Source organism: Gobio gobio (assembly GCF_949357685.1).
Source record: "Gobio gobio genome assembly, chromosome: 22".
Taxonomy (NCBI): domain Eukaryota; kingdom Metazoa; phylum Chordata; class Actinopteri; order Cypriniformes; family Gobionidae; genus Gobio; species Gobio gobio.
Genome location: NC_137118.1, coordinates 28,377,620 through 28,399,360, shown reverse-complemented (window position 1 = coordinate 28,399,360; position 21,741 = coordinate 28,377,620). Strand labels below are relative to the sequence as shown.

General features: G+C 39.9%; 1 protein-coding gene across 2 annotated transcripts in view; it reads left to right on the top strand.

The window, feature by feature from the left end:
- Positions 1–21,741, top strand: part of slc12a2 (solute carrier family 12 member 2) — a 148,514-nt gene that overhangs the window by 66,367 nt on the left and 60,406 nt on the right. For both annotated transcript variants that reach the window (XM_079805350.1, XM_079805351.1), the window contains exons 5-15: positions 9,769–9,908; positions 10,017–10,127; positions 10,214–10,322; positions 12,585–12,709; positions 12,808–12,892; positions 12,976–13,142; positions 14,469–14,576; positions 14,748–14,871; positions 14,965–15,066; positions 16,774–16,929; positions 17,051–17,150. In XM_079805350.1, the coding sequence (XP_079661476.1) occupies positions 9,769–9,908; positions 10,017–10,127; positions 10,214–10,322; positions 12,585–12,709; positions 12,808–12,892; positions 12,976–13,142; positions 14,469–14,576; positions 14,748–14,871; positions 14,965–15,066; positions 16,774–16,929; positions 17,051–17,150 (1,327 nt within the window). The remainder of the gene's footprint in view (positions 1–9,768; positions 9,909–10,016; positions 10,128–10,213; positions 10,323–12,584; positions 12,710–12,807; positions 12,893–12,975; positions 13,143–14,468; positions 14,577–14,747; positions 14,872–14,964; positions 15,067–16,773; positions 16,930–17,050; positions 17,151–21,741) is intronic.

The following is a 21,741-nucleotide window of genomic DNA, read 5'->3' as shown; positions in this document are numbered from 1 at the left end:
GGATCGACCAGGGAAGGGCTGTCGCAAGGTGTACTAGTTCTGAGAACCAGGTCCGGCCGGGCCAGTACGGGTACTCCCTCGGTCAGGGAGTAATACCAGCGGCAAAGGGAAGAGTCGTGGGAGGCAAACAGATCTATCTGTGCGTTGCCAAACTGTTCCCAAATCAGCTGGACCGTCTGGGGATGGAGTCTCCATTCCCCCGGCAGCGTCTGAACACGTGACAGCTCGTCGGCTGCACGGTTCAGTTCTCCCGGGATGTGAACGGCACAAAGCGACCTCAGATGTTTCTGACTCCATAAGAGGAGGTGGCGGGCGAGTTGCGACATCCGGCGGGAGCGTAGACCACCTTGTCGGTTGATGTACGCTACTGTCGCCGTGTTGTCTGAATGGACCAGTACATGCTTGTCCTTGAGCAGGGCTCGGAAGCGGTGCAGGGCAAGACATACGGCCAGCAACTCGAGGCAATTGACATGCCATTGGCGCTGGGGTCCTCTCCAGGAGCCCGCGGCAGCATGTCCATTGCACATGGCACCCCAGCCTGTGGCAGAGGCATCTGTTGCTGTGTCTAATCAGCTCTCTACGTTTCTTGAACAGAACAATCTCCTGGACATCAACCAATCTGGTTTCAAAAGCGGCCACTCAACTGAGACTGCCCTGCTTTCGGTTACGGAGGCACTGAGACAGGCAAGAGCAGCCTCCAAATCCACAGTACTTATCTTACTGGATTTGTCTGCTGCTTTTGACACAGTTAATCACCAGGTCCTCCTGTCAACTCTCATGAAGATGGGCATCTCAGGAACCGCTCTCCAGTGGTTCAAGTCTTACCTCTCAGGTAGGTCCTTCAGGGTGTCATGGAGTGGTGAAGTGTCTAAGTCACATCATCTTGCCACTGGTGTTCCTCAGGGCTCAGTGCTTGGACCACTTCTCTTCTCCATCTACATGTCATCATTGGGATCGGTCATTCAGAAGCATGGCTTTTCCTATCACTGCTATGCCGACGACACTCAACTCTACTTCTCATTTCAACCTGATGATCCATCGGTTGGTGTTCGTATCGCTGCCTGCCTAACAGACATTTCAGCATGGATGAAGGAACATCACCTGCAACTCAACCTTGCAAAGACAGAACTGCTTGTGGTCTCAGCCAAACCAGCACTGCATCACAATCTCTCCATTCAGCTAGGATCATCAACCATAACTCCGTCCAGGACAGCCAGGAACCTTGGGGTTGTGATTGATGATCAGCTAAAATTCACTGACCACATTACTGCAACAACCCGGTCCTGCAGATTTGCACTATTCAACATTAGGAAGTAGGGCTGTCAACGAATATTCTAAATTCGAATATATATTCGAATAGTTTTTAAAAAACGAATTTCGAAGGTGAAAACTAATATTCGAATAAATAAAAAAATGTGGGGGAAAAAACGCCCGCGGTAGTAGAGGCGTGGCTGTCTGCTTTGCGAGTGGGCGCTAGCGCGCCTGAAGCCTTGTGTACTTTGGCCCGTCTCCAGAGCGCGAGCCTCCGCTGACTGCGCGCGCTCCTCCCCAAACGGACGAGGTGTTTATACTTGACGCGCTCGCCGTTGTGCTTTTCTTTGAAGCGACAGATGGCGACTCGGAGTAATTGTTCTATAAACTATCAGGAAAAACGTCGAGAAGAAGTGGGCTAATGTACACAGGTGACGATATTTATTTTAGTACACTTCACCGAAAACCACACTACAAAAGAATCATGTAAAACAGATCAAAATAAACCTTGATATAACTTGTGACATGAGAACAAAATGTATGTAGAAATGTAACGTTAACTTATACAACTCAATTTATGATATCTAATGTTTCCTAATTTCACTAAACACTTTAGTGAGTTTTCACTTAGTGTCGTGAACTTTTCTTTATTAAACGGCCTTTTGTAGGCTCGTTTTGTAAATATAAACAACTAATTTGTATGTGCAAACTGCTTTGCATCGCCCGCCACAAGTTCTCTGTCTGCAACACGCGAGGCCATAACGGAGAAATTAATTTTGTTCATTTGTAAGGACATGAGAGCGATCAGTGTCGTGGATGGGGCAGGCTTCAGGGAGTTCTGTCAAGCAGTGGAACCGAGGTACTGACTGAATAGATATTGCATGAATAAAGGATAAATGCACTGCTTCCACTGGTTTGATTATTTACCGTTTCATGTCAAGGAAAAGTTCCATGTTTACCACAGCACAGCTCGCTCGGAGTGTTCAATAATATGCGGTAAAACTTATATTAATATTTGTTTCAATCACTGAATTTAGCCTGCTATATTTGGGACAAGAGTCGCGACCTTAAATTGCTTGCACAAAACTCTTGATCAGCACTCAAAATGTGTTTGTTCATTTAAACCGAGCAGAGAGCCTGAGGGCGAGAGAGAGTGAGGTCTGCGGTCTTTAGCCATTAGTTGATTTACTTGTTTTTGTGTAGGTAATACGTTGTTAAATATGTTTAAACTTAAATAGACTACCTATATAAGTAGTTATGTGTCTTTGTATTAATTTGTCCTGTTATTGACGTAATGCACGTCATTGATAAAATGCGCAACCAGATGTTCGAATAGTTCGAATATTCGTGCTTTTTTTAGAGGGAATATTCGAACGTCATTTTTGGGCAATTTTGACAGCCCTATTAGGAAGATTAGACCCTTCCTATCAGATCATGCCACACAACTACTGGTACAAGCTCTTGTTCTCTCCAGACTGGACTACTGCAATGCTCTTCTAGCGGGCCTTCCGGCATGCACTATCAAACCCTTGCAACTGATCCAGAATGCAGCGGCGAGGTTGGTCTTTAGTGAGCCGAAGAGAGCACATGTCACGCCTCTCCTCATCAGTCTGCACTGGCTACCAATAGCCGCTCGCATTAAATTCAAGGCACTGGTGCTCCCCTTCAAAACATCCACTAGCTCTGCACCAACATACCTAAACTCGCTCGTTCAGACTTACACACCCTCCAGGAACTTGCGTTCTGCCAGTGAACGACGCCTCGTGGTGCCATACCAGAGAGGCATGAAATCGCTGTCACGGACCTTTTCCTGGACCGTTCCCACCTGGTGGAATGACCTGCCTATCTCAATTCGTGCGGCCGAGTCTGTAGCCATTTTCAAAAAACGTCTAAAGACATATCTTTTCCAGCAACACCTGACCGATCGAGAATAGCACTTATCATTCTATTCATTGTCTGTCTGTCTAATTTATTTATTAAAAAAAAAAAAAAAAAAAAAAAAAAATCTGTTCTGTGCTAGATTAACTGAGAATTGTTACAGCACTTGCATATTGTTGATATTGTTGCCCTTAGACTGCTCTAGCTGCTTCTATTTCCCTCATTTGTAAGTCGCTTTGGATAAAAGCGTCTGCTAAAATGACTAAATGTAAATCTGTTGAAACAACAACATGCCTGGAAACTCGTTCTAGGGGAACTCCTGCCCGTAGAAAACTGAGGTTCGCCCACGGGGTGAAGATCTGACGGCAGGCCCGAGTCACTGTGACCCGGAGCGTGCCCTGTTGCCATGCCCACCTCTGGACTCGATCGCGAAGCCAGTGCTGAAGCGGTCTCATATTAAGCAATCCGGCGTGTCCGGCAATGCGGCGTGGCGTGCCGGCGGCTGGGTGGAGGCAGCAGCTGGACACCGGGGCAGAATGTGTTTGGTCGCCTCAGTCTGCTTCTGTGCGGCCGAGAACTGTTGGGTAAAATCCTCAACCACCCCGCCGAATAACCCAGCCTGGGAAATCGGGGAATTGAGGAACCGGGTCTGCTCCGATTCCTGCATATCAGCCAGGTTGAGCCATAGATGGCGCTCCTGGACCACCGAAGTGGACATCACCTGACTGAGAGAGCGCGCAGTCACCTTCGTCGCTCGTAGAGCGATGTCGGTGGCTGCACGCAGCTCTTGCATAAGTGCAGGGTCAGCGTTGCCCTCGTGCATGTCTCTGAGCACTTTGGCCTGGCAGACCTGAAGGATGGCCATAGCATGCAGGGCGGACGCAGCTTGTCCCGCGGCTCTGTAGGTCTTCGCCACCAGAGTAGACGTAAACCTACAGGCTTTGGGTCACCACGCCAGGTTGAAGCGCTCTGCGGGCAAAGCTGCATCGCGACAGAGCGTTCAACCGGGGGGACCCCAGTATACCCTTTCTCCGTGCCGCCATCAAGAGCAACGAAGGTGGAGGTAGATGCCGAGCGATTGCGAAAGGTCAGGGGAGACCTCCACGATTTCGACACCACCTCATGCACTTCCGCGAAGAAGGGCACTGGGGGTTGGCGTGCGCCTTCGGCACGGGCCGCCCCCAGATACCAATCGCCCAGCCTCGAATGCTCGGGACATGGCGGAGGGTTCCACACAAGCCCAAGGCTCTGAGCTGCCCGGGAAAGCATGGCCGTAAGCTCCGGATCAGACTCAGGCAATGCAGGAGCTCCCGAAGGAGGAGTCTAGCCCAGGAGTCTAGAGGAGTCTAGCCCACCTTGTGATGCGGTGAGAGACATAGCGTCATCCGCCGGTGCGCTAAATGACATGCTGGGCTCAGCCCGGGAAACGCCAGCGCCATCATCTGGCAACACCACGGGTTGCGGTGTGATAGAAGGGGGTGTGGCCCGAGGAATGTTCGTCGGGTTGGCCCACACAGTCACCCTCAGATCACCCTGACCACCAGTCAAAGTATCTCCTCTCGCGGAGGAGATAGATTGGGTTGTGGTAGAGGGGACTCTCCCTCCTTTACGGAGATCACTGAGTCTCGATCTCAACACCGCGATGGTCATGTTCCCACAGTGGGAACATGACGCATCCACAAACGCGCGCTCAGCGTGCATGAGGCCCAAGCACGCCAAACAGCGTTCGTGCCCGTCAAATGGACTAACTAGTCTCCCACATCCAGGAACAGAGCACGGGCAAGACATCTTGAAAAAGATATGCCATGTGCAGCTCTTTTAGAGAGGAGTTATACTCTGCAGAAATGCTGAAGCGCCCAGGGAGAACACACACACTGTGCGGATCACTGCACAGATCGACAGGAATGCAGAACTCGCTGGAACGTGCCGTCACACCAACACTCTGGAGAGAAGCTCGTCTTGAAGAGATATACAACGCTCAGGCAAGTGATACTCTGCTCTGAAGCAGAAACATAATGCGAGTGTGCAATGCAACGCCCTTTATACCCACGCGGTGGGGCGGGGTTGCATTATGCAAATTCCGCAGACCCATGGCATTTTCATGCCATTGGCTCGGTTTGTAGATCTCAAAGGCGATTGGCTTCTAAGCGAAACCCCCATTTCTTCAGTAACTGACGTAACTCGTAGTGTACTGACTGAAAGGGAACTGTTGTTGTCAAGTAATGAATAGTTCAGACTGCACGATTTTCAAACTTGTTCGATCAATGCTCTTTTCACACTGCATTCTGTTGCTGCTGTGCTCACACTGCACGATGGGTTGGTGAAAGGAGGTTTTACAGCATGACTGTACAAGAGGAAGAATCACCGACAGCTCTGTCCCGTCTGCAAAACAAAAACTGTCCCGTCCATACATTTAATAAGCAAACAGACGCGAGAAGTGACAAGGAAACAACGCAAGATCGCACGTGCGTCGGACTGGAGTTCTCCCGCGAGACTGAAATTGTTATATAAAAAAATGATTAATTCATTAGATTTACATTTATGCATTTGATAGACACTTTTATCCAAAGCGACTTATATTGCATTCAAGGTACACATTTTAAATTTTGTCAGTTCTTGCTTTCCCTGGGAATGGAGATGCAACAATACAGTTAGTCCATGGTTCAATACATACTTCGTTTTTTAACCACGGTTTTCGGTTCTGTTCTGTTCGGTTCTGATGGCTTGTCACATCAGTTTTTTGCTATTCTATTTTTAAAAACACGGAGAAAAGGAGAAATACTATTTTTTTATTTGCAATACTCTTTCTTTATTTTACTTAAAGAATTGAAAAACCTTACTTAAACTTAAAACTTTACTTAAAAAAAAAACCCTTGTACACATTCCTAGTGTATTGTATAATATAAAATAAATATATATAAAGATTTCCATTGGCAGCTCAGAGCAGTACAGCAGCATTTAAGTATGAAATTGAGTAAATAAATGTATGAATAAATGTAAAAATAAAACACTACACAGACTTCACTATAAAATATACATTGATTCTTAGCTACTGTATTAGTTTTTCAGTCAAGAGCAGTGAGTGATTTTCTATTTGTCTTTTGTTGTTGTATTAACATTAAAGGGAGAGTTCGTTCAAAAATGAAAATTCTGTCATCGAGAAATGAATACAGGTTTGGAACAACATTAGAGTGAGTAAATAATGACATCATTTTAGAGGTGAACTGTCCCTTTAAGGACAGTGTGTTCACTAGAGGTCTTTCAATAAGACCTGCGTGCATCTAATATACAGAAACTCTGATTTTACTTTCACTTTAGACATAACCGACTGTGTTTATGTTAACATTGTGTGTATTTGACAGTATTAACGCAGTAAGACGACTACTTAGTCCAGTAATCGCGTGTTTGACAGCCGCTTAGCGTGCTTGGAAAAGCGCATGTTAAAAAAGTGCATAAGCACGTGAATGAAATATTTAACCGGCAAGGCTGCAAACGCATGCATATAATGAACTTTCGTGATTGTGACAATACTGTTCCGTGAGTATAACTCTACCACTAACGTGTGATGTGGATGCATGTCGCGCTGTTCAGTAGGCCTATATTGGGATGGAGGCAAATGATAGAATTTGTAGAAAAATAATTAATTAAATGCAAAACCGCAATTCCCAAGCGCGTATTTAACCGTGAATGCCGTACCGAACGGTTCAATATTATATTGAGAATTGTGGCATCCCTATTATTCATAAAATATATTAGTCATTATTGCGATCCAGATAGTCTGTGCACTGATTTGCAGCAAAAAAGAAAAAATATTATGGAGGAGGAAATGGTTGGGGAGACATAGGGAGAAATGATTTCGCAAAAACTGTCGGCGAGTCAAAATCGGGGCTAAAATCGGGCAGTGTGATCTCGGCAAAAGCTTCATTCATAATATTTTCCACGTTGCAAGCCTAAACTGTCCGAGTGCTGCACTGTTCTTTTTGAGAGATTAACCCTCTGAAGTCTGAGCTGTTTTGGGGCCCTTGAGAAGTTTTGACATGCTCTGACATTTGTGCCTTTTTTCAGTTGCTTATAAACATATTAATGGCAAAAGTGTCATTACACTGTATTCCGCACAAACTGGGCTACCATAATAAGAGAGCAACGTACAAAGTAGTTGCATGCTTGTATTTTTGAGAGAATAACATTTATGCATGTTTTTTGAAGTTAATGCCTCAAAACGCACACAATAGATATTTGTCCCCAAGACTTTTGACTAATGGGTGTTGTTGCCTAATGTTTTTGCTTCAAATTGGTGTGAGAATCATTGGGCCTACTCATTCACGTAAAACAATATATTGATTTACATTTTGTAAGACAATTTTCTTTACAAAGACCATATGCGAAGGGTTGTGAATGATCATGAATAATGCACCTGAGAGAACAAAAGAACCCATAATGAGCTGCATAATGAATGAGTATGTGTATGTGACAGAGCTAAGCAACAGGACAAAAGAAATCTATTTTGTTGTAGTTTATTTAGAATGTAGTCAACAAAGGCACATTACAAAGGCCTATTATATTTTAAATTATCAAAAGATTTGACTACTATTTTTAATGTTTTTGAAAGAAGTCTCATGTTAAAAAACGTAATATTGTGACACTGAACACAATTCAGTATTCAGTAAATACAAATAACTGAATAATTGGTAATGATGAATGTTATAAGTAAATATTTGGGATTTAAAACAACATAATGCAATGCAATTATGATTTCAAAGAGTAAAGGGTGAATTCAGGTTGATTGGGACACTTTCCCCCCCCCATTCATTTCAATGGCAAACATTTTATGAATCATTTGATTTTGTAAACTGTCCGATACACAGAATACTCAATATCATTTCGGGTTTCGGTTCATTTATGAGACATGCGTGCAATGCATGATCGCGCCAGAGCTAAGGCTATTGTCTTATTAAATAAGAAGCAAATATATTAAACATTGATTAAAATTAAGATACAATTTATACAAATGAAATTCACTTTAAAGAAAGGCAAAAAAATGAAGAAAAACTTCAAAGAAATACAAACTACAAAGAAAAACTTAATGAAGTGGCCAAAAACATTTCTGACAAACTCCATGTCTTCTGATATATTGCGCATCTGATGTGTCCTTTATTACTTGTGCTGTTCACTTTTCACAATCAATATATATCAAATAAAAATAACATTCGGCTATAATATTTAAACATCAATATGAAACAAAATATGTTTTAATGGCTACTGAACACAAAATGTTTGACTGGTACTATATTTATAGTATTTGAGCATAAATTTGCAAATAAAAGCTTTATTTATGTGACACTAGGCTATTTTATAATAAACTCTTCATAATCTGTCCAAAACAGGCCAAAGAAATAGACATAAGACTGTTTAGACACTATGACATTTTATGTTGTAGCAGGATTCATATTTAAACAGTCTTTTTGCATTTAATATTCATAGACACTAACAGGATAAATTTACCTCACAATCAGCGGCTGAATCAGTTGCTCTTAGAATTAAATAGCTTTTCATTAGGTATATTCCAGGATTATTCCACAACACGTCTCAAAACGATGTAAAGCACATGCAGGACTGTTGATGTGTTTTAGCTAATTCTGTTCTCATGGATCACGTCAGTATTCGAATCTCAAAAGAATGCGCACTCCGTGGGCGTTTTGATTTATATCATTAAAACCTGACATTTCAACGTTTCTTTAGACATACGTCTCATGTTTTTGTGATAAATATTCACTGTTACAATTCATTTTCTGAAGACTATCTGAATGAACGTTATTGAGAGGCTGCAGATCGCACATGTTGGTTTTTCTTTATTTAGCAAAAAGCACAACATTTTGTTTTTATTGTGACTGTACACAAATAAAAATAAAAACTTAACAGATTATAATGATGTATAACACTTGCCTGAATTATAAAAAATCGTTATTTGAGTACTGATAAGAAAAAAAAGGGAGTTGATTGCTCCGGCACGATGGCCGACTCGAGGGGGTTAAGAGCAAAATCCTTAGACTTGGTTTTAAAATGGCAAATTGTTTTAAGCATAGTTGATAGTACTACTGTTATTGGTAACTGAACCCATTACGATCTTATCCACAGGGGTACCTCAGAGTTCAGTGCTGGGCCTCTTTCTCTTCTCAGTATACACTACATCACTGGGACTTATCATTCAGGCACACAATAAATTGGTCTACCACTGCTACGTTGACACGCATAGCTCTAATTGAAAATGAAAATTAGCCTGAATTACTCAAATGTTTATTCAGAATCCTCCAAATGTTGAGAGTATTCTGAATGTTAAATAATGTCTGAATAAATGTCGAGTTGTCATAAAGAAAAAAACACGGGGAGGAAAAATGATGCCGAAAATCATGCTTTATAAAATAAAATAAAGAATTATGTCTGAGTAAATAATGTATGGATGTATGGAAGGAAAAATGTGGATCCTAGCACTGAACTTAATGACTTGTGCAAGTGTTTGTGCTAACCTATTCATGAAATCATAATGGTATGATTTTCAGAATATTTTGAAGTCACCTAATAATGCTAAAGGTAACCAATAAATCAACCTTGAATTGTCTGTTTTTAATATCTTTTCTTCAGGTGGAGCGTATTACTTAATATCTCGAAGTTTAGGTCCAGAGTTTGGTGGCTCCATTGGTCTGATTTTTGCCTTTGCCAATGCTGTGGCCGTTGCCATGTACGTTGTGGGCTTTGCGGAAACTGTCGTTGAGCTGCTCATAGTAAGAGACGCAATTATATTCTCTCATACTTTTCTTGTAATTTATTGCTTTAATATGATAATGTATAGAATGGAGGATAAAATAATCATACGTGTTTTGTGTCCTTAGTATTCTGGTGCGCTCATGTTCGATCCAATTAATGATGTCAGAATCATTGGAACCATTACGGTCATCCTGCTTCTCGGCATTTCCGTGGCTGGAATGGAGTGGGAAGCCAAGGCAGGACATTTATTCAGTTTTCTTTGAACATTAGCCAGTGCTAACCTTCTGATTTCATGATTTGTTAACATGATTTTGTTTCATAGGCTCAGATTTTCCTCTTGGTCATTTTGATCACTGCCATTTTCAACTACTTTATTGGGGCCTTTATCCCTGTTGAGTCCAAGGAGAAATTTGGATTCTTCAGCTATGACGGTAGGAGTGCGCTCTTAAATTCATCTAGACCGGTGGTTCTCACTTGATTTGTCGAATCTCTGTTCTGATGGCTCACAGACAGCAGGAAGAAAGCAATGCTACATTTTCAATGATAACCTGCTATAAATGGCAAAATAAATCAAATTCTAAAAGAGAGAAGTTAACAATTCTCATGTCTGTAAGGGTGTGTGTGTGTCAAATCAAACTCTAAACATGGTTTGTTCTGAGCGCAGTGTTTTGTGTAATGAATTACTCACTGCAGAGAAAATAAATACATTTTAATTCAAGGTGCTGTATGTACGTTTTTGACTGTACTAATGCATGAAAATTAGAGACGCACCGATTGATCGGCCAGGGATCAGAATTGGCCGATTTTCTGCATGATCGGCCTGATCGGCTGTGTAACACTAGAAGCCGCATGCAAACACTAGAAGACACTAATTATGCCATTTGTAAAGGTTAAAATAAACCGCGGGGGAACCACCAGGAAAGCGCACAACACGACAAACCTAATTCGACACTTAACTCCATCACCCCGCGGAACATGCCCAGTTTGAAGAAGGTAACGTTAGTAAAGGTAAAACGGCTAAAGCTGTCCAGAGCTCAGAGCCAGCCACAGGTCAGCAGCCTCTCCTATCTTTCCGTGGTATAAGCAGGGAAAAGACCAAAGCAATTACAAAGAAATTATGGACTTCATGGCGCTGAATGACCAGCCGAACACATAAACCGTCACTTCATGAGAATTTACCGTTTCATTTGAGAGAACTGTCATATCATGAACACAGACACTCAAGGGCAACCCGTCAAAATAAAAGTTTGGTTTAAAAAAAAAATAATTGACAGAATATATTCGGCTACTGTTGTAGCCTACTGTAGATTTAGCGCCGGCTCTATGTAATAATAATACGTCTCTACTACTAATAATCATGCTTAAATAGTTGATTATTTTTCACTTGATCTTTTTTTTTATAAACAATGTTTACTTTTAAACAGCATACAGCCTTTAAATGTTTATGTATTATTTACTTACAATGATTATCATCTTAAAATAAACTAAAATTGTTATGGTATTGGTACCGACTACTGGAATTTCGGTACCGTGACATCCCTAGCTGCCAACATTTATTACCCAAATTACTGAACTATTATTTGGAGGAGTATTGTACACTTCAGGTTTGTTCATTCATAGGATCTTTTGTACTTTAGTAAAAAAGAGAAAAAGGTCCATTTATAATGTTTTGTTTCATAAAGCAACTGATTTTCAGTTATTTGTTATTTCTACTTCTTTCCAGGCACAGAACACTTATTTTTTGAGAGTTGTTTAAGTGAGAGAAGATCCTGTTGTAATGTTTAATTATTATTTTAGAATAAAACAAATTTTGCTTTGAAAGAAAAAGTGGATTTTTGTTTGTATATGCTGTCAATTATAGTTCTTAGAAATAAAATCGGAATCTGCAAAAATCGGTATCGGCCAATCTCATTAACAAAAAAACGGAAATCAGAATCGGCCAAGAAAATTGCAATCGGTGAATCTCTAATGAAAATGCCATCATATGTTTGCAGATATTTAGGAAACATGCTGAGTTCACATACTCGTTTCTCTGAAAAACAATACCACAGCCAGTTATTTTACTTTGAAATGTGCGTTCCGTGTCGGAATTTCTGTTTTTGTTTTGGTCTGTGCGATATTGCACATTGCCAATTTACCCAATAGTATTTCGACTCCACAGGTTGCCAGTTGGAACAGCATATTGCTGCCATGGAAGCCAGCAAACAAACTGGGTCAGCGATTGCAGATTGTACCCGACCTAAAAAGCCTCGGATTTTAAAATCTCTATGAACGGAATCACATTCACACACTGGGAGTTGATTTATCCACGTTTTATTCTCCTCGCCTTCCATTGTCAACTGCGCTCGTTCCTGTTGCGTGTCCTTAAGCTGGCAGCCCTCGTGAGTGTTGAATCTGAGGAGGAGGGGGCAAATTAAATATTTTTAATTTGGACTGCAGTACCCATTTCAACCACTAACTGTCATTCCTACATACAGCACCTTCAAATAAATTACCACTCGAAGGCCACTTGATGTCCAAATTAAAACTTTGGTCTTTAATGAAAATCATTTAAGAAAAAGGTGTTCAAGATTCAGTGTTTTTATGTGACTTGAGGTTTGTGAATTATAAATAGAGAGAGAACGACAACAAAAAAATCTCAGTTTTTTATATAATGTAACTACATAATTATCCTTATTTTTATTTTTTTTTAGCTGGCATCTTGGCGGATAACTTTGGCCCAGACTTTCGAGGAGAAACGTTTTTCTCAGTTTTTTCCATCTTCTTCCCAGCGGCCACAGGCATTTTGGCTGGTGCCAACATCTCAGGAGATCTAGCAGTGAGTGCCTGCATTCATTTCCTCACCACATATTATTGTTCGTCACACAAACAGTTTGTCACTGCCAAGGATCTCTGTAAATGTGTAATTTCTCTAAGGACCCTCAAATGGCGATCCCAAAAGGAACACTTTTGGCTATTCTCATAACGGGCCTCGTGTACATTGGTGTGGCCGTTTCTGCAGGTAAACACGGTTATAATCGCGTATCATATGATGTACTACTGTATACATTTTTTTTTCTGATTTATTGATTGATTTGTTGAAAGGTGCTTGCATCGTGCGGGATGCTACAGGCATTGAGAGTAACATTACTGTCAGTGGTAGTGTAAACTGCACTGATGCGGCCTGTAAGTTCGGCTATGACTTCGCTTCCTGCAGACCGGTGGTTGGACAGAAGTCTCACTGCAAGTTTGGCCTTCACAATGATTTTCAGGTACATCATCAACAGCAGACATTATCACTCTGTTCCAAATCCTAATGATTTCCCTGTGCAGCATTTTAAGGCCTCGTAGATGTATTTCTGATGCAAAGACTGTTAGATAGACTTGTCTGAATTGGTTACTGGAAGAGCTCATTGAAACATGACTAAGCTTGACTAATTGCCTCTCAAAAGCATCCGCAGGAATCCAGGCATTTTCAGCGACCGGAGAAAAGATATTCTGATGATTACTGTGTACAGAATTTTCCAAACTCGACCAAACTTAAAGTTTTAATCCAACATAAGCCAATTTGAGAAAGCAGTGGCTGGTAGACATACGTGATTATTTCTCCACAGTGTCAGTGATCGGTGAGACCTGTTGAGCAAGATAAGAATTAACCTTTATCTATATTATTATTTATCACATCATTGTCATTTTTCATTTACAATTTCACTGTATGTGATTCACACATGCCAAAATTGTTAATTAATATTCAAAGTAGTCGTTCTGTCAAAGCGTCACAGTTTAAGTTTAATTAAGTGTTTAACCTCATTACATTTCTTTAAGGCATGCTTCCAACATTGGAATAAGAGCACCAACCCACAAGCAATACTGCTCTTGAAATTAAACCGTTTTACTACAAATAAAACCAAAATAAATAAACATAATGAGAAGACTGGACTGCGGCAGATTAGTTGGAAAATAGATGTATTTATCATTCAGAATGCACATTTGGAAGGGAAATATATTTATAGAAACATTTCAGCAGGTTGAAGATATGAGATGTAAACATCCTCAATTTCGAAATGCATAGACTACTACACACGAACATACTCAAGCATATTATTTTAGAAGATGGACCTTCATCCCGCCATATCAGTTTCACCCATGCTTTCCTCAATAATTTAGTGAAAACTGAGGCAAGGGTGTCGTTGTTTAGAATTAGAGCAGCCGGGTACACTGCAGAAACACTGGCGAGAGGATTCAGCCATTAGTTTTGATTTTGTTGTGATGGTACCAGAAGTATACACTGCTTTACTTGTCATATATAGGAAGTGTGATAAAGGCCCATTCTCTTATGAAAGGAAGAGAAAGTAACATGATTAGCTTTGAGAGTTTTGCAGCAGGCTTTACTTTATATTTGTTTTCGTTAGAGTGTCATTATCTACATTCTATTGTTAAACTCTGCTGGAATCGGTTATAAGTGGAGTCTACTATATGTGTGAGCGCTCAAAATCACTTCCATTTCAGTAAGAATGTAAACCCATTAAGATTTGGAACAGAAAGAAACTAAAAGGATTGTGATTGAAGGATTGGTGACTGAATGTTTTGTGCTGAAGGTCATGAGTGTGGTGTCGGGCTTCAGTCCCCTCATCACAGCGGGGATCTTCTCTGCAACCCTCTCCTCTGCCCTGGCATCTCTCGTCAGTGCCCCAAAAGTGTTCCAGGTAGGTGTCTCATTTGCTGCTTCATGTTAGAAATCCATCTTGACTTAACAGTAGTGTGTAGTGTGCATTAGTGTAAGCACAATTGAGTGTGGTTCCACTCCAGTGCTTGTATGAGCTCAGTAATGTTGAAACTTGCCTTGCTGGTTTGATGGATTCTTCCATTTCCCTCAGGCTTTATGTAAAGACAATATCTATCCTGGAATCGCTATTTTTGGGAAGGGCTATGGCAAGAACCACGAGCCCTTGCGAGGATATTTACTCACCTTTGGCATTGCCTTGGCCTTCATTCTCATTGGTAGGCAGAAATCAACAAATTATCAAATAGTTTTATTCGTCAAAGATGAGGTCACGTCACTCTGACATGCACTTTTTTTTTGCATTTCTCCAGCGGAGTTGAACGTCATCGCCCCAATCATTTCCAATTTCTTCCTGGCATCATACGCTCTCATCAACTTCTCTGTGTTTCACGCATCACTGGCCAATTCCCCTGGTAAGAGTTTAGTTGTGATGAATTCATGCTGTAGACAAGCTGGGTCATGTCTCCACAGACACCAAAGTGCTCAAATATCATTTGTGTCAGTATGGTACATCTCAGCATTCAGCCTAACATGTGTGAGGAATTTAGATTTTGTATGTTATGTGCAGAGTAGATTTTAATATCTGTCATTTTCAATGAATGGGTCAAAGAAGGGGACTTAAAACGGACAGTTTGGTTATTTTTTTTATATATATTTTTTTTACTTTATTTTTAAAGGTTTTACATTTTTTTTACATTTAAACCAAAATTAACATAAAGTAAACAAACAGATAGACCGACCAATGCTATGAAACACTATAATGTGAAGCCATAATACAATGAAACATGTTCCCTAGACGACAGTTCTGTTATTTTGTTAATGGGTCTGAAAAGTGCTTGGTGCTTAAAGGCCTTGATCTATTACATAATCTCTACAGACCAATGTTAGTTTGAAGGCGTTTACCAGCCAGAGGGAATTTTTCTGGGTTCTGCTTTGGCAAGCTCTTTCAGACTTCTTACTTCAAATTTTGTTGAAAATGTCAGACCAGTTTGTTCTTTGAATTCGCTAGAAGTATATAATGGCCTTAACATTCAAATATGTTGTATACAAAATGTGTATAGAAATGGAGAGAATGCAGTGATATGGTCTTCCCATCGTGCTACATGGGCTTCTCACGGAGTTCACAAAACTTTTCCTATGTAAGGAGATGTTTTGGTTGTACTGTAGAGAGTGTTACTCAAACCTTTTATATCTGAAGGAAAATGGAAGTCTTCATTTCTGAATGGCATCTTGTAATTGACTGTATTTCTTGTTTTTGAAGTTATAATTTTGCAAATTTCTTTATTCTTTGTGTAAAGAGGTTTGTTTTTCCCTCAATACCAAAGCTCTAGAAGACCAGCAGGTAGATATCTTCACTTCTGACACTTTATATAGTCTCTGCACACAGTTGCATGAACATAAAGGGTACGTGCAGATTTTCTTCATGACTCATTAATTCTTCAGATATCTCAGACACCATTTAAAACGCTTCTGTACCCTTTATGTCATGTAGTTTCTGTAGCATTACAAGGTAATCGTGACTCCACTAAATCCCATTACTCTAGTATGTGTCCTGTGTTCAAGAAACCTTCCTAGTTCTGGTAACTGCTCGTATGTATCCTAACTGTTGCTAACCTCATTTAATCAATTCTGTTTTCATGCTTTTTATAAAGCTGACATTTCAACTATATAAGCTGTTATCATGTCTTGATGTGACTGATTTGTGTTGTAAAGACTGCTAGAACATTGAGAAGCTTTGAACATTAACAACCTCATATGAAATGTCTTGAACAGATCCCATGTCCTCGTGAGCAGATTCTGGACGCTGTTCAGAGAGACGCACTGTCCCTTCCCCACTTTCACTAGCAGCTCTCAGTTGTCCTATCACACACCGTGTGCTATTGTTTGTGTCCCATACTGTTACGTAACGTAGCAGAATGGCACAGTTAGCACATTTGTACCACAAAGAACTATTGTTGGTTTTATCCCAACTATTCGTTACAATATTTTGGCTCCAGTTGACGGTTGTAATAAGGGTATTTTGACCTTTTACCATGTTGCCAAACCTAACCCATAGTACTGAAGGCCCCCTGGCCTTTGACTGGAGATCTCTAAGTATTTGTTTCATGTTTGTTGGGCAGGATGGAGGCCAAGTTTCAAGTACTACAACATGTGGGTGTCTCTTGCTGGGGCAAGCCTATGTTGTGTCGTCATGTTCATCATCAACTGGTGGGCGGCCCTCTTGACCAATGTCATTGTCTTATCCCTCTACATCTATGTCAGCTACAAGAAACCAGGTGAACATACTCGAGCACCAGTAATAAGTTCTTTAGCACAGGAATATTGTAACTAAAGCTTCCGTGGGTTGTAGTTCTAATAATGGGGTTCTGGTTTTGTGAAACTGTTGCGGTCTTACAGATGTGAACTGGGGTTCGTCCACTCAAGCTCTGACCTATCATCAGGCCCTGACACACAGTTTACAGTTGTGCGGAGTCGCTGACCACATCAAAACCTACAGGTAAGCCTCTATGTGTGTGTGTGTGTGTGTGTGTGTGTGTGTGTGTGTGTGTGTGTGTGTGTGTGTGTGTGTGTGTGTGTTTTTCATGTTTGGTAAACCTTTAATTATTCAAAAACTTTATTAATCACTTATTTCTATAGTGTTTCAGATGATTTTTTCTCTTTGATTTAGTTTCCTACTGAAGGCTTGTTCTGATGATCTTCGTGTATGTGCTGGATTCATTCATTCTCACACTGAATGTATTTAGGGCTGTTGGTGCTTTAAGGCTGGAATAAACTACATAACTTTTAAAATCTTGGAAAAAAAATTGCGTCATGCACTAAACCAGTGGTTCCCAAACATTTTTTCTCCCTCATCTAACTCACCTGATTCAACTCACCAGCTTGTAGCAAATTTGCTCAAAGGGGAAATATGAATAATTATTCATTACTCATTATGATTATTCATTGGTTAATTATGAATATTTTTGTCAGTTAATGAGATTAGATTGGTGTAGCTACATTAACATTAACAATCAATCAGTTCATCCTGTGAACACTCAGTATTGGTTAATTAATTCTACGAAAAGGGTATTTTTCATGGCCACAGAAAAATAATTCTTCCTTTGCATTTACAGCGCTTGGAGCATGTAATAAGATTGATCTTTTTAAGTGACAATTTGTTTGCAGGCAGGGATTTTTATTAACTAAATCACGAACACAACTAAACTAAACAGCAGAGGTGTAACGTAACAAAGTAATAATACTTTGTTACAGTACTTAAGTATTTTTTGGGAGAGTCTGTACTTTACTTGAGTTTTTATATTTCTGTCAAATTTTACTTTTACTCCACTACATTTCCTACATAAAATGTGTACTTTTACTTCGATACATTTCTCCAAAGCATTTTCATTATTTACTACAAAATAAATTCGATAGACTGCAAGCAAACATGCAAACTAGTGCTCGCGCAACCGCGGCTGATTTAATGTTCCGTTGTGCGTCCATTGCTATAGCGACTTACACGTGAGATTGCGCTGCTGCACAGAGCGGGACACTTAAACATATTTAAAACCTAGACAACAAAACGGTATGTTATACGCTACAGTACATGTTTTCCTGTCACTATAAAGTAATTAATCTGTTGACTAGTTGCTGTAATGCCATCGAGGCTGAGAGGATGTTAACATTAGTAACGTTACCTCAAGCGGTTAAAACAACGTGACAAAACACGCAAGTCTGATTCAAATGTTAAATGTCACGTTTGTTACCATCTAGCCTATTTGCATTATTTTATATCCAGCTGGATGCTTTTTTGCAGTCGTTATGCGAAGTGGCGTATTTGAAGCTAGTGACATGAGAAATCAAACCGTATCCTCACAGAAACATATAAACAAATCAAACTCATTCGATTTCAGTTTTTTTATAATTACGGTTACATATTTTGATTACATAATAATCAAGTGTTCTAAAGTAGAAGCAAATAAAGTGTGAAATATACATATAATATACATATAACGTTACTGTGTCTAATTTCAATACTATGACTTGTGTGTGAAGATATGACTGTTTGGATTTATATGAAATGGTAATATTTTGCAATAAGAGTCCATTTTTAACATTAACTAAGGTTGATTAAAACATTTTAACATTTTAAAGTCGTCTCTTGCATTACTTACTGTACTATGAATTAGGGGTGTAACGGTACACGTATTCGTATTGAACCGTTTCGGTACGGTGCGCGCGTGTACCGAACGGTTATGAATGCAATCTTTAACATTTCACATTCGGCTTGTTTAAAGCGCGGAACACACTTCATTCCGAGTTCCCACATGAACATATTGAGTATTCAGTCCATTTTATCACGAAATTCAAACGATAAATGCCGTTTTAACGCTCAATAATGTGACGTGACTGATAGACGCATATCAGTTCAGCTTCAAGCGGCAGCGCGCGGCGCGCAAGTGAGCGCGATCATCTTTTCCTAAAGAAATGAATATCTTAAGGTATGTTGAGGATACATTACAACTTACTGAAACGTATCATATGTTCTGTAATCGCACCATCTGTGTTTCAACCGCGGAAAGACAATAAAACAGCTTGTAAACAATGTCATGTAGAATCACGTTTACCTCAGAAGTCATTCAGTGTCCACAGCTGTGAGTTCACTTGATAGATTAACTCTTTCACTGAATACATGCACTATATTAGCCTATATAGTAGGGCTGAAATGATTCATCGAGTTACTCGATTAACTCGATTACAAAAATTACTCGCGGCAAAAATCCTGCCTCGAAGCCTCGTTAAATTCCTATGACGCGCACTATACGTGCAGGAATCTGATTCACACGGACCGCTGTTCAATGTTCAGGAAGCACACTATAGCGCGTGATACATTTTGAATTTAGTTTAGATTCTAGATGCCCAGAATCACTATAGTAACTGCATGTTTTACACAGTTTATGTAAGTTGATTACCGTTCTTATAGCTGCCACACATTTTCAACTAAACATCGAAATAAATCTAATTAATAAACTAAATTAACCATTTAAACTAAATTACTGATCGAATTATTGATCTAAAGCCCACACTGTCACTGTATGATAATTGAAATGAACTGATGACATCAGCGTTTTTTCCAGAATGGCTATACAGCTGAATAAAATTATGCTGCATTATTTTCCTGTTTAACACTGTAAAGCTGCTTTGATACAATCTACATTGTTAAAAGCGCTATATAAATAAAGTTGACTTGACTTGACACACACACACACACACACACACACACACACGGTGTGCGCAAGCCCCGAAGCCAGATCGCTTGCACTTTTGTCCTCATAAAGTTTGTCAAGTAAATGCTTTTAAAGCCTTGCCAGTTTGAACATTGAAGCAATTGTGCACTATTCAAAAACAACAATACGGAAAACTTATCCGTTCCGTGCTCAGCTTTTTTCTGTGACACGGAGAGTTGAGCTGTGTCGCGTTTTTGACAACGAGCGCGCGCCCTGAAGGCAGACCTCTTTTCGCGTGAAGATCGCGCGCGGAGAGCAGCGCAGAAACGCAGTGTCAACGCCGTCCTGTGACTAAAGTAAAGTCACTAAAGTAGCTTAGAAACTCAACTCAACCGTTATAGGCATACATTTGAATACCTTTTGAAGTAATTACAAACCACAGCTTCATAATGAATAGAGACGGAATGAGTAATTCACACACAATCACTCTCTCATTAATGCATCCAAATAAATGTAATGTAGGTCTACTACTGTGTTAATGTATCTGTATCTGATGTACAACAAACATAAATCTGCCCCACAGACATCAATAACTGCTGAAAGTGAACCGTTTCCTTCAAGTATTTTAAAATCACAAAGAAATGCACTTTTTGCATTTGTTGGAAAAATTCCAACTTTAATAGTAGAATATCAGTAACACACACACACGCATGCACCCTCCTCTCTCTCGCGCCAGTCAGACCAATCGTGGCAATGCATCACATATGCTTAAACTTTTATGTAGCCACGCAACAATAATTTCAACATGCACTGTATACACCGGGACGTGATGTTGTGACGCGATTTTTCGAACGGATGCTTCACCTAAAATACACCGCTATGCAAGTGATGCAAGCCAAATGCAGCGTTCTATTGAAAATGAATGTATGTATGCAGTACCAAATTGCAATGAAGCCTCACACACACACACACACACACACACACACACACACACACACACACACACACACACAGGTTGCTAGGTTACCATAGCAAATAGGCTCACCCCAGAAATTATATATTATTTGTTAGTAGCCTAATGGTAAATGCTGCAGGTGTAGAAATCTACATAAAAGATATTTACTTTGATGTCAGGGCTAGATTACAGCATGAAACCTGTTGTGCATATTAATAAATTAAATTGCTTTTCCTCTTAATTTTCGTTATGCATTTTGTTTTGGTTGTTTAAAAACACTGATTTTATATCTGATTAATCGACCGATTAAGTGCTCGATTAATCGATTACAAAAAGAATCGATAGCTGCAGCCCTACTATATAGTCGTTATACAGTATAAGCCTATATATATTCATTCATATTCATTATACTACTTAGCCTGTTAGTGATGTCTTTTTTATTTAATGTATGTTTAAATAAACCTGTCATGGAAATTACAGCCACTAAATGATTATATTTCAACAACGAATTGGAGAAAAAATAATAATAATTAGATGTTAATGCAAAAACTGCCTTATGTGAAGCTTATGAGTGTTGATTATTGTATCTAAAAATAAATAGCAAATTAATTTAGGCTAATAGTTTGGGCTCTGTTGTTAATCTTTAATAGCAATTATTAAAGTAAGTAAGGGCTCCCTATATAGTTTACAGCATCTTTAAGAAACTTTTAGTTATAACTGAATTCATTTAAGGACAGACACAATTTTTTTTTTCATTAAAAATTAATAAAAAGCAATTTTGTAAAACTGCTGTACCGAACCGTGACTTCAAAACCGAGGTACGTACCGAACCGTCAGTTTTGTGTACCGTTACACCCCTACTATGAATTCATATGAATGATCAAGGTAGAATTCATATATACATTTTTTTTATATTTAACACTTAC